The sequence below is a fragment of the Amborella trichopoda genome, chromosome 13 (genome assembly GCF_054954075.1).
Source record: "Amborella trichopoda isolate Santa Cruz 75 chromosome 13, AtrichopodaSantaCruz75HAP2 v2.0, whole genome shotgun sequence".
Lineage (NCBI taxonomy): Eukaryota > Viridiplantae > Streptophyta > Magnoliopsida > Amborellales > Amborellaceae > Amborella > Amborella trichopoda.
Genome location: NC_142348.1, coordinates 11669671 through 11681466, shown reverse-complemented (window position 1 = coordinate 11681466; position 11796 = coordinate 11669671). Strand labels below are relative to the sequence as shown.

General features: G+C 35.4%; 1 protein-coding gene across 1 annotated transcript; it reads left to right on the top strand.

Moving 5' to 3' along the window:
* The first annotated feature begins 3746 nt into the window (after positions 1 to 3746).
* LOC18432117 (DNA ligase (DUF1666)) lies at positions 3747 to 7007 on the top strand. Its single transcript, XM_020665955.2, has 5 exons — positions 3747 to 4195; positions 4302 to 5101; positions 5494 to 5889; positions 6050 to 6255; positions 6332 to 7007. The coding sequence occupies exons 1-5, from the start codon at positions 3981 to 3983 to the stop codon at positions 6578 to 6580; spliced, it is 1866 nt and encodes a 621-aa protein (XP_020521614.2). The 5' UTR covers positions 3747 to 3980; the 3' UTR covers positions 6581 to 7007.
* Positions 7008 to 11796: the final 4789 nt, after the last annotated feature.

Sequence of the window (11796 nt, the reverse complement as noted above, 5' to 3'; positions counted from 1 at the left end):
CAATCTAAATCGTTGGGGCTCATATGTTCATACGAGCTAGTGGGCTAATCCTAACTTTTTCATATATATATATATATATATATATATATATATATATATATATATATATATATATATATGGAAAATTCTTAAAAACATCTATAGACGATTTTGAACAGTGTTTCGCCTTGCCACGAACGGTTTATTAAACGGAGCCGCAACAGAAAAAGTGTGGTCCGTGGTGATTTTCGTGTGTTTTTTTTATTGCAACCGACATAGTAAGTTTGTTGCAGTCTTTTAATCCACGCCGTAAAAAAAAATCGAATAGCGCCAAGCCTATGGGCAAAAACACTGTTCATTTTCGCCCATAGGCATTCTGTAGTAGCTTTATATATATATATATATATATATATATATGGAAAAAGCTAGGATTAGCCCACTAACTCATATGAACATATAAGCCCAACAGCCCAGATTTAATCTGGGCCGATCTGACGATCATGGATGTTCGATAGTGTTTGAATTTTAATTGTTTTTCAACAAATTCAAATCTCTTAAAATTTTAGAAGTGTGTTCATCAAAAATAGTTGAATATTCGAAAAATATCAAAACAAAAATTTATATGAAATAAATTGACCAAAATCTTAGAAATATTTTGGGGGTATTTTGGTTTTCATGAATAATGTTTTTTATATTTTTATTAAGTGCGCTTTGATGAGAAAAACACACGCTTAAAATTTCAAGTGATTTGGATTTGTAGAAAAAAAAATTCAAATTCAAACACGAAATGAGGTCGTGACCGTCAGATCGGCCTAGTTTCAATCTAAATCGTTGGGGCTCATATGTTCATACGAGCTGGGCTAATCCTGACTTTTTCATATATATATATATATATATATATATATATAATGTTTAGATTGGTCCATTAGCTCATATGCACATATGAGCCCAACAGCTCATATTGAATCTGGGTCGATCTGACGGTCACGACCTCATTTCATATTTCAATTTTAATATTTTTTTACAATTTTAAATCAGTTGAAATTTTAAGTGTCCATTCTTCTCATCAGAGCGTACCTAATAAAATATTTAAAAAATAATTCGTAAAAAATAAATTGACTAAAATACCCTCAAAACCTTTCAATGGTATTTTAGTTAATTTATTTCTTACAAATTATTTTTATTAGATTATCCTATTTTTTAATAATACACGACTAAAATTCAAATTATTTGGATTTGTAAAAAAAATTAAAATTTAAACACGAAATGAGGTCGTGACAATCAGATTGACCTAGATTGGCTCAGATTCAATCTGGACCGTTGGGCTCGTATGTTCATATGAGATAATAGGTTAATCTCAACATTTTCCTATATGTGTATGTGTAGAAGTCACTATACAACGCCTATAGACAAAAATAAACAGTGTTTTTGCCTATAGGCTCGGCACTATCCTATTTTCTCGGACAGTGTGGATAAATCGACTGCAATGACATAACATGTCCAGTGCAGCCAATTTTCATGCGCAAAATATGGGAAACCGCTTGTGACTTTTCAAGAAAAACCGCAACCGCTCTACAAGAGCTATTGCGAGGCGAAACACTATTTATTTTCGCCTCATGATATTTTTAAGATTTTTCTTATATATATAAGATCAGACTTTTAATTATGTAGGGCCTGACCAGTCGGACCGTCAGTTGAACTGATTTTAATTAGACGAGTCGTTGTGTCGGTTCAAACATCGTTCTGATAATGATAAAACTAATCTGCGCCAGTTGAACATGAGGCTGGTCAAGAAAAAGTTTAGTCCGCTCCAGTCAGCTTAGACTAATCCGGTTCACATGACGACGATATACACTATAATTTTCCCTAAAAAACCGAAGAGATGCGAGTTGTTCTTTGCCATGTTAATCAGCCAAGAATCATTCTATTTTAAGATTTTAGAATGTTTGTCACAATTTATATACTGATACGTACGCATACACACATTGGATAGGTATATTCCCTTAATAAAATATATATGAATTTTTATATATTTTTTATTAAAATAAGAAAATATTAACAATTATTAAAATAACGAGCTTCCTTTAGTTTGTATGGTGTTAGTGTCACTAAATTAAAGGAAAGCGTGGGGCTCTACCATCCTAAACCACCAATGTGGAAGGGAAACTTTTTTCTTTTTTTTTTTTTTTTTAAAGGAGGAATTTATTAAAATTGCAACTATACTATATCTCAAAAATCCTACAGAAGAGTGTTTCAGTATGGACCATCCTCAAATTGATCATTTTTACCCCAAGATGTATGAATGTGGAAAAAAAAAAAGAGTTTCAAGCTCAAAAAAATAATACATTTTGTAATAAAGTTATATAGACCGTCTATTTTAAAAAAAATTAAATATTTATTAATTTGCTCGATCTTTGTTATTTTTGAAATTTTAAATTTTATAATAAAAAATAACAATAGATTTTTAAACGGTTTCTAACACTAGGACAATATCTCTAAGCATGTACGCCTCACTTCTCCAGTATAAGGAGGCACTTCTTAGATAACTCACTCTTTTTCTATTTTTTCGTTTTTTTTTTCTCTTTTTTTTTCTTTTTGGTTGAACCATGTAGAAAAGAAATTATTTTTTAAGTGACAATAAATATTGTCATTCCGTTTGGAACCCTTTACGTTTGAGATTTATGTATAGAAAAAATTTATATAAGGTTGTAACCTTAAAATGTAGAATTACATATGCGTATCAAAAATCCATCAGAAAATGTTGTTTTAATGTTGAAAAACCCTCTAATTGTTCATCTTGACATTGACATGTATGAATATGAAAAAAAGAAAAAAAAAGATTTTTAGTCCCAAAAATAGTGCAACTTACAACACATTATCTAGACCGTTCATTTTCAAGATTTTCATATGTTTTTAGATCTATTTGATTTTAACCATTTTTAAAGTTTTAAATTTTATAATTAGACATAAAAATAGATTTTAAGATAGTCCTAAGAATATTTTATACAAAAATTATATGTTATAATAAAATTTGAAGGGCGCCTTAATTGAATTGTTTAAGGTTGCAACCTTATAAAAACGACACCCTTTATGTATTAAGAAATAAATGCGGTTCTACCTTTTTGAGAGGGAATAATATATGATTATTTTGAAGATTAGTATGCCTCTTTTGCACTTTAATGAACATGGATTAAGATGCCTGAATGCCTCTTAATCGTGTAACGACTGTAGGAGAGCATATAGGCACGTGGGCCCACAATCTTCCTCGTCAGATATGGCCTTTACCTCCAAGTAAGTGGACAGTTACGAATTACCCAAAACTTCCTGTGATGACAAATATGCCCCTCTAAATAAGTGCAAAGACCAAATTGTATCCATAAATAAGAGATTGATAATTATAAAAACATGCACATTTTAATGCTCAATAATGATCGCGGCTACCTTGTATGGAAAGTATACAATCTCGTTATATAAATTTCCTTTTAAATAAATCTACATAAACATAACCAAATTTCCTCTTCACATAGAGCTCTAGGCCGTTTGATTTACTGCATATTTTTTCTTTTTTTTTATTGGTAATTCAGTGGGGGAGAAAACCCCTACTTGTTTTTTCATATAGTTTAAGAGTTAATTTTTTAAAAATATTAATAAAATAGTGTTAGTGGAAATAAAAACTACAACGTAGTGATTAAGATATAAGGATGCTAGGACTGTTGGATTGCCTCCTCGAGTTACCTTTAAGGGCTAATTTTTGCACACACGCCCATATTGTTTTTAGCAATTGGAGCCGGGGAAGCAGAGTAAAAAGGGGGATAATGCAGGTGACGTATGTCATGCACCTCGGCGTTGTATACAGTTAAACCTATTAATTATAATTTGAAGAGGTTCCCAAAAGAAATTAAATGATGTCTTTAGTGGTCATTTGCTATAGTGAACGGCTTTGTAGGTGATTTTGGATAAAATTATAGAAGGGCATTTTGGTCATTGTCTCCTGCATATCTATGCATATAGAGCTTTTGCTCAGATTTTGTGTCTCTAGTCTCATAACCAGTGGAACAAAATCTCTTGCAAATGGGAACTCAACTGCCACTGCAAACATGATGATGATGTTTGAGCTGCTGGGCTTCTTCCATGTTGCCCTATTTCTTCACTCCTCAATTCTACTCTTCAAGCTCTTCCATTACATATTCATTGGAAGAGAACCAACCTCTCAAAGGTCTGAAAACTCAAGTCCTTTCCCTTATTCATACTTATTTTCTTTAATTTTGAATGAAACAAGGAAATTTAATGTGTTTACGTAAATATTTTTTGGATTTTTGCAGGTCCCATGAGAAAGAAAGCCTCCCCAAAGAAGAGAGTTGCAGGGATTCGAGTGAAGAATGGTTTGAGAGGGAAGATCTTATAGCAGATGTTACGCTTGGTGGAAAAGCATTGGTTTTCCTCCCCTGTAAAACCTCCCTTAAACTCCAAGATTTTGGTATAGAAAATGAAGAATTCGAGTTGTGCTCGGAGAACATTGAGATTTTGGGCAGAACATATGAGGAAGCAGAGGAAATCATCGTAGAAGATCAGATCTCAACGTGTTCTTCTAGTGTTTCGGAGGTGGGTTTAGAGAAGTCTAGTGAGAACTTGGATGAAACCGTAGAATTCGAGTCTCTAAGTAACAAAGATCAGGATTCACCTGATCAAGCCGTCAACGGAAATAGCAGTTATATAGAGTTTGATTTAGAGAAAGAGAAAGGTTATCATGGACGAGAGGGATTGGAAGGTATCACAGAGCCTCATGTGGAGGAAACTCATGAAGAATTGCAGAGAGAGAAAGAAGAAGAAGATGAGGAAGAAGAAGAAAAAGAAGAAGATGATGGTGGAGGAGGGGTAGAAGACAGAGATAATGGCTGTGTGGGAACAAAGCATTCTTTCGGAGAGGACACAATTACAGGGAGCTCTTTTGAATGGGGGAGTTCAACAAATTACAGGGATTCAGAGCTAGAGGATCTCTGCTCAACTTCATCTCTTCGAAGCTCTTCAGCTAGAAGGGGGGAATTTGATTCAATGTATAAGAAATACGATGACAAAATGGTTTTTCTCGATAGGATCAGCTCACAGAAGCTACACGAAGCTGGTGAGACAAACTAAACCAACATAGACATTTCACTACTGTTTAAGCTCCCTTCCATCTTAGTTCTAATTTTGGCGTCTTTATTTTTCTTCTGGGTTATTGTTTTTGTTGGTTTTTATCTCCTTTTTTCCTTCTTTTGCTGAAAATTATTTGTGGAAGTGCCAAAAGTTCTGCGATTACATGTTCTTTCTGGTTTTCTTCATTTAGAAGCAGAAATTAATGTATGTTTTAAATTATTGAAGAACCCATATCTCTATCAGTCGCATTATATTCAGAAAAAGAGAGAGAGTTCTCTGTTTCTCCTATGAGTTCCTTCACCAGTTCTAATTGATCTCATGGAGCTCTGTTAAAAGGATTATTTTCTCTGTGTTTTCCTTTCTTTCCAATCTTGTTAGAGTCTTTCCGGGCGGCTAAGGTTGGGCTACCACGTTCCATCTCTCAAAGATTATCATTCAAAATGAGAGAAATTAAAAATGAGAATAGTCCTCTGAAAGAAAAGGAGAGGAACACATATCAAGAACTGGAGGCCACATATGTAGCTCAAATATGTTTGACATGGGAAGCTCTTAATTGGAACTACAAGAATTTACAGCAAATTAAGGCTTCAAAAACAGAGGAGAGGGAAAGTGAGGTCCTTAATTATGGGTACATTTCCCAACAGTTTCAGCAATTTCAAGTCCTGCTGCAGAGATTCATCGAGGATGAACCTTTTGAACTTGGAAAGAGACCTGAAGTTTTTGCCAGGATGAGGAGTTTTAACCCAAAACTACTTCAAGTTCCTGAATTTAGAGGTACTTACTCGATCAATATTAGAATGCATTAACATTTTTTACTGTTTTACCTTTTTCAATTTATTGAAGTTATCTTCTTTTGGGAAAGAGAGAGAGACCAATATAGATTGTTTCCCTTTTATTTTAGCCCTATTTATGCTTTTGGTTGCTTTCGATACAGATGCTGATCAGAGAGAGGAAGGTACCGATTCCACGGTCTCGATCGCTCCAGCAGTAGCGGTAGTTGAAGAAGCCATTGTAACATTTATGAATTTTCTCATAGTTGACAGGGGAAAGTCGAGTAAAATCCTTCGAATCATCTTTAAGAGGAATCAGAGCTCTACAAATCCAACCCTTCTCAAATCCTTGAAGAAAGATATGGAGAAGGTGAAGCAAACCAATCTTTCATCTCTAATCTTTCCTCTCTCTCTCTCTCATATTTGTTGGTATCTCCTGGTTGCAGAAGAAGAGAAAGTTGAAGGATCTTACAAGGAGAAGGAAATGCATTAAGAGGAGAATAAGGCGCCAGAGCTCAAATGAAATGGAGATTTTGATGGGTTTGATTGATTTGAAAGTTATTTCCAGGGTTCTAAGGATGTCTAGAATTAGTACAGAGCAGTTGAAATGGTGTGAGGAAAAGCTAAGTAGGGTGACCATCTATGAAGGGAAATTATTTAGAGACTTCATTCCAATCATGTTCCCTTCTCACTAACCATCATCACTCCTTTTTCCATCTCTTAGATCTCTGACCATTAACGGGGATGTTGGTGATAAGAGAGAAACAGAATGATGCTGAATGTATAGTATGATACCTGCACATATTCTTTGCATGTAGTTCTGATCTTGGGTCCTCTGAAAAAGGTTTCAACGGCGATTTGGAATCCACTAAAGAAGTAGAAAGAGAGATGATGTGGAGATATCTCTTTAATCCAGTAGAGGGCAAAAGTAGAGAGGGAAAAGCAAAGAGAAGATGAAATAAAGTAAGGGGGATTGAACATAATCTCTACTTTATTTTGCTTTTTTGATGGGATATTTATCTCTCTCTTGTGCTGGGTAGTGTGGATCAAAAGCCTTTAGAGACCCATGTTGTACAGAAAAAGAGAAGCAAGAAATGCAATAACGGCTATCTCCTAATCTAATATGGGTCTTGATAAGGTTATCAAATGCCTAAAGTTCGAATCTAAAATTTCAGATTTCATTAGAAATCGTGTAGCGGTTCCCTATTTGATAATAAGAGATTGCTACATGATAAGTGGATATTAGGGTATTCATTTTTTTTATAGTTAAAGTTAAAAAGCAAATAACATGCTGTATGCACATTTCTGGAAAAGGAGATTTCCATAACCGCATCGTATAATTGAAAGATTACCAGAATGCTCGAGTTAAGTTACAATATAAAGTTAAGGCTGGGTGGCTTCGTCGTGGCCCGGTCTACCGGTCCTAAAATATTAGGGCTTGGTACACTTGGAGTGTTGGGCTAGGCTTAGGTTACCTTGCCTCGGCCCCGCCTCATGCTCTTCTTAGTTTTCATTTATTCGGCCACCACAAACTGAGTCAACCCTATAGAGGCTTGGAGCTGGCTCAGTAAGGTTGGCAATGCGTTTTGCCAGCTCCAACGCTAGCCCGGCATGATCCCTGTATATTAGGCCCAAGCCCGGCCCAACTTGCTCAAGAGGCCAGGCCCTCGCCAGGCCCTGGCCAAGCCAAGCCTTGTTTGGGTCGGATAGGTTAATAAACCCAAGACAGAAAAAGGAAAAAAAAAAATATAAGGCCAAATAAATGGTTGGGCCAAGCCAACCCCATTGGCCCTGGCACAGGCTAGCCTTCAAGCCACATTTTGTGGACTAGACTCTAATTGCTAAGGGTTTAATTGGTCGAGGCCGGCTCGGCCAATTGATCTCAAGGTCTGCTCAAGACAGGGCCACATTAAATGACCCAGACTCTAACTTCTTAGGGTCTACTGAGGTCAAGATTAGCCCAGCCAATTGCTCTCAGGATCTACTAGCCACTCTGGTCAGAGAGGCCCCGACTAATTGCTCAGGCCAAGTCAAGGCCCATTGCCTGGAAATAAGTCCTATTTGCAAACTTTGGATGTGATGGGATATTCCAAAAAAAAAAATTGTATGTGGCAAGGTTTAAGAAACCACCAAGTCGAATCGGATCGAAATTGACCAATCTAACGCAGTAATCATTGGGGACCATCCTGGTTTCTTGACAGTGCCGGCAACCAGTTGGTTATGTTAGGGAACAAAACCAGCCGGTTTTGTGCGGGACTAGGTAACCATATTTTTTTTATGTTTTTTTATTTTTACAATTTTCATTTCTGCTTACTAATCTCATTAATAGTGATTGTTAATGTGAGTCTCGATTAGTATGGCTTGCCTAGAGCGAGTCACATTTATATTGCCTTACCACTTAATAACTCTCACACCTTCTTAAATATGGGACTAATCTAGTAAGAGGGCACCAAAACTTTTGATAGAAGGAGGTCACAATTATTTTAGCTATTGGATGTGAAATCCAATAAATTGAAGTTTATCACAACGTTAAAAAAATTTATTTTGAACTTTGTGCCCAATCTATGACACATCCTCAATCGCTCAATTTCACATCCAGCTGTCAATAATGCCCATAACTCATTTGTATAAAAAGTTTAGTAGTCTAATTGTATATATTTCCATAATATAAACAAGACAAGACCTCTATTTTAATACACATTCTTATTGGGTTTAGAGCAATTTACATATGGACACAAAATAATTACATAAAATATAAAATCGATCGATTTTGGGTGAAATTTATCCGGTAAGATCGATTAACCCACATTTTTTATTTTTTACAAAATTACTTCTCAATCCGAAGATGCCATCATCCGATCACTTTTTAAAAAAACGCTTTTCGAAATAGGACTGTGCCCCGAGTTTTAAGGTAGTGCCCAGTCCGTCCAATTTTGGCATCATCGGACTGGGGTGCGAACACACTAAAATCCCAATGTGGATGTTTTTCTTTTTCGTTCTTCATCTCTCTCGAAACTCTCAAGTGACCAATCATCCAGCGAAACAATTCAGAACATAAAAGCAATGTGATTCCGGCAAGAATCGGGCTTGAAAATTAGACTCGAAGGAAGATTCACCTTCGAGCGAATCTTTTAATTCAATTGAGACTTCTTCGCATATTTGTGGTTTAAGATTCAACTTGAAGGACATTTCCCTTTGAGTGACTCTATCATTTCAGTTGAGACCTAGTTAAAATTCGAGGACTGAGATTCATCTAAATCAAAGGAAACACAATGGACATGGAAGAAAACGTAAGCATGATGGTTGGTATCAAGAAGTTTGGGAATTATGAATTAGTGATTTTTCATAAAATCAAACCATAAGGGTAAGATCTTTGAGAGATGATGAATGGCAAGATATTGTTGTATCGATAACAGATGTTGCGAATGTTGGGGCCGTTGTAGATATGACAGATTCGAGCAAACAAGGCCACTATACATGCTAAAAGCTCAATCCATATGGAGTTGATGGGCCATATTAGGAACGTAAAGACACCGAAAGAGGCATAGGATATGTTCTCATCATCATGCTCAGGAAAGAACAAAGCCCATTTACAGCTGCTTTTTTCATTTTAGGAAAAATACAGCAAATAAGAACAATAATAAAAACCCTTTCCCCACAAATAAAATGAATAACAAACCCTAAGCATTGATACTAGTTGTTGTGGTCGATGGTGGAGAAAATACAGCATGGGTGTATCACATTAACAACTATAGAATGAACCAACAATAAAAACAATATGGAATCAAAACAAGAATATAGAATGAAAATGCAATAACATTCACATAACATAACACAAGGATTTAACATCGGTTTTTTTTTTTGTTTTTTGACAAGAGTAACGAATATTATTAGAAGTTAAAGAGACTACAACAAAAATTACAGTAACAAAAAAGATAAAGATAAGGGAAAATTACAAAAAAAAAACCCAAAATGTACTATTTACGCAACTTACCCCCCCAGCCAACCTTTCATCCACTTTTTTCCCCAAATCCACCTTTCTATGCAAATAACCCCCCCAACCAAAAAAAAAGAGATTAAACTAGCTCCCAAGTTTTGTTTACCCATGCGTCTCTCCCTATTCCCTTTTTTTTATCGAACTTTACCCACACCTGTGTCTTTTTACTCCCTCCCTCTCTGTCGTTGTCTCTCCGGCCCGAGCTCCCTCCCTCTCTGTCGCTCTCTCTCTAGCCCAAGCTCCCTCCGGCCTGAGCTCCCTCCTCCTCCCATGCTCTCTCTTCGGCCCAAAAACCATTTTATCTTTGTGAAGGCCCGAGGTCTTCCCTCTCTCTTTACGAAAGATAGCACGACCCGAGCCCAAACCCCAGAAGCCCGAGCTTGATTTTTAGCTAATCTTTCAGCCCCATCAAAGGTATGATAGATTTTTTTATTTATTTTTCATAAAAAATATAATATATTTATTTAAGAAAATCACTCAAATCTGTTGTTGGGTCATTGTTCGTCGAATTTTGTTATATTTGATCTATCATTGACAATGAAGGGATTGATTGCTCATGGATTAAGATTTATTGAAGTTTTTCTTATTAAATTTTTATGGAGTTTGTCATTTGTTTCTTTATTGTCATTTTTAGGGCTTAAATGTACTTGGTGATAATAAATTTTGAGTTCGTTTTGTCGTATTGTTTTCTTTAGGTTTTGTTTGCATCGATTGTTTCTTATTTGATGAGTCATCGTCTTTCTCTTGTTAAAATTTAGTTGTGAAATAATATAATTTCATTCTTAGCAAATAGTTTGGAAAGAATATAATTTCATTCTTAAAAACATTCCCTGTGGGTTTAATTTTTGGGAGGATTTTTATGTTTTGGGTTTTCTCATTCTATAAAACTATGGTAGGAATATTGGTATTTCATTCGTGGTGGTGGTGCAATTTAACATTTGATAACTATGGGTAATTGTGACTTTTGTCTTGAACTACAATTTTGTGGTTTAGGCATAATTGATTTACGTTGGTGCTATATAAAATTGTCACTGAGAACTAGACAAAATAAGAGTTGGCTATTGGTGCAAATTATGTGGTTTAGGCATAATTGATTTTCGTTAGGGGTAATTGTACAAAATAAGAAATTGAACTATATAAAATTTTGTGGAATGTAAATTGTTACAAATCTTGTGTAGGACAAAAGAAAATGAATGATAGAAGATTGATTTATTGTATTTTTGGTAGAGAACTCCAATCAAATGTCAATGGGACTTTGGATTATATTGGTGGTGATGCATGTACATTTATGATTGAAAGTAGAACTAGGTTAGATAACCTATGAAAATACGCAGCAGAGCGTTTCTCGCTAGACATATACTTGATATCATCGAGGTATTTTGTCTCGATAAATAAAAGATTTATTGTAAATCTATTCATTGGCGATGATATTGAGAGGATGTTGAATGCCCATGAAGGCGAGAATAATCTCTTGGTTTATGTATTTGATGGGAGTGAACAAAGGGGTGGAAGTACCTCACGTAATATTAGGGCAATCAAAGAGGTCAGACCCCTTCAATCCTCTAATGTTTTTGTCTCTGGTTCCGAACAAAGAAATGCACCATGGTTGCTTAGTTCATGGGATGATGCACTTACCGGTATAGGCCAACAATTTGAATCTCTAGATGACTTCCGAAAAAACCTTAGCAAGTTTGCTATAGCACACATACCATTTACCGTCTTGTTAAAAATAAGGCGTATCGCATAAGGGCGAAATGCAAGGGTAATGGATACAAATAGAAGACATATGCTTCGAAGTTTGACATGACGAATGTTTTTAGCATCAAAACATAGAAAAAAGAACGATCATATAATATTGGGACAAGCAATGATGTACAGAGAAGAGCATCACAAAAATTTATTGCATCATTAATC

What these genes read in the sequence shown, in the direction of transcription:
- LOC18432117 (XM_020665955.2), top strand. Translation starts at nt 3,981, where the DNA reads ATGCATATAGAGCTTTTGCTCAGATTTTGTGTCTCTAGTCTCATAACC. An exon ending in ACAGAAGCTACACGAAGCTG is followed by an intron (nt 5,102 to 5,493) that starts GTGAGACAAACT and finishes CAATCTTGTTAG; the next exon opens with AGTCTTTCCGGGCGGCTAAG. An exon ending in TGAAGAAAGATATGGAGAAG is followed by an intron (nt 6,256 to 6,331) that starts GTGAAGCAAACC and finishes TCCTGGTTGCAG; the next exon opens with AAGAAGAGAAAGTTGAAGGA.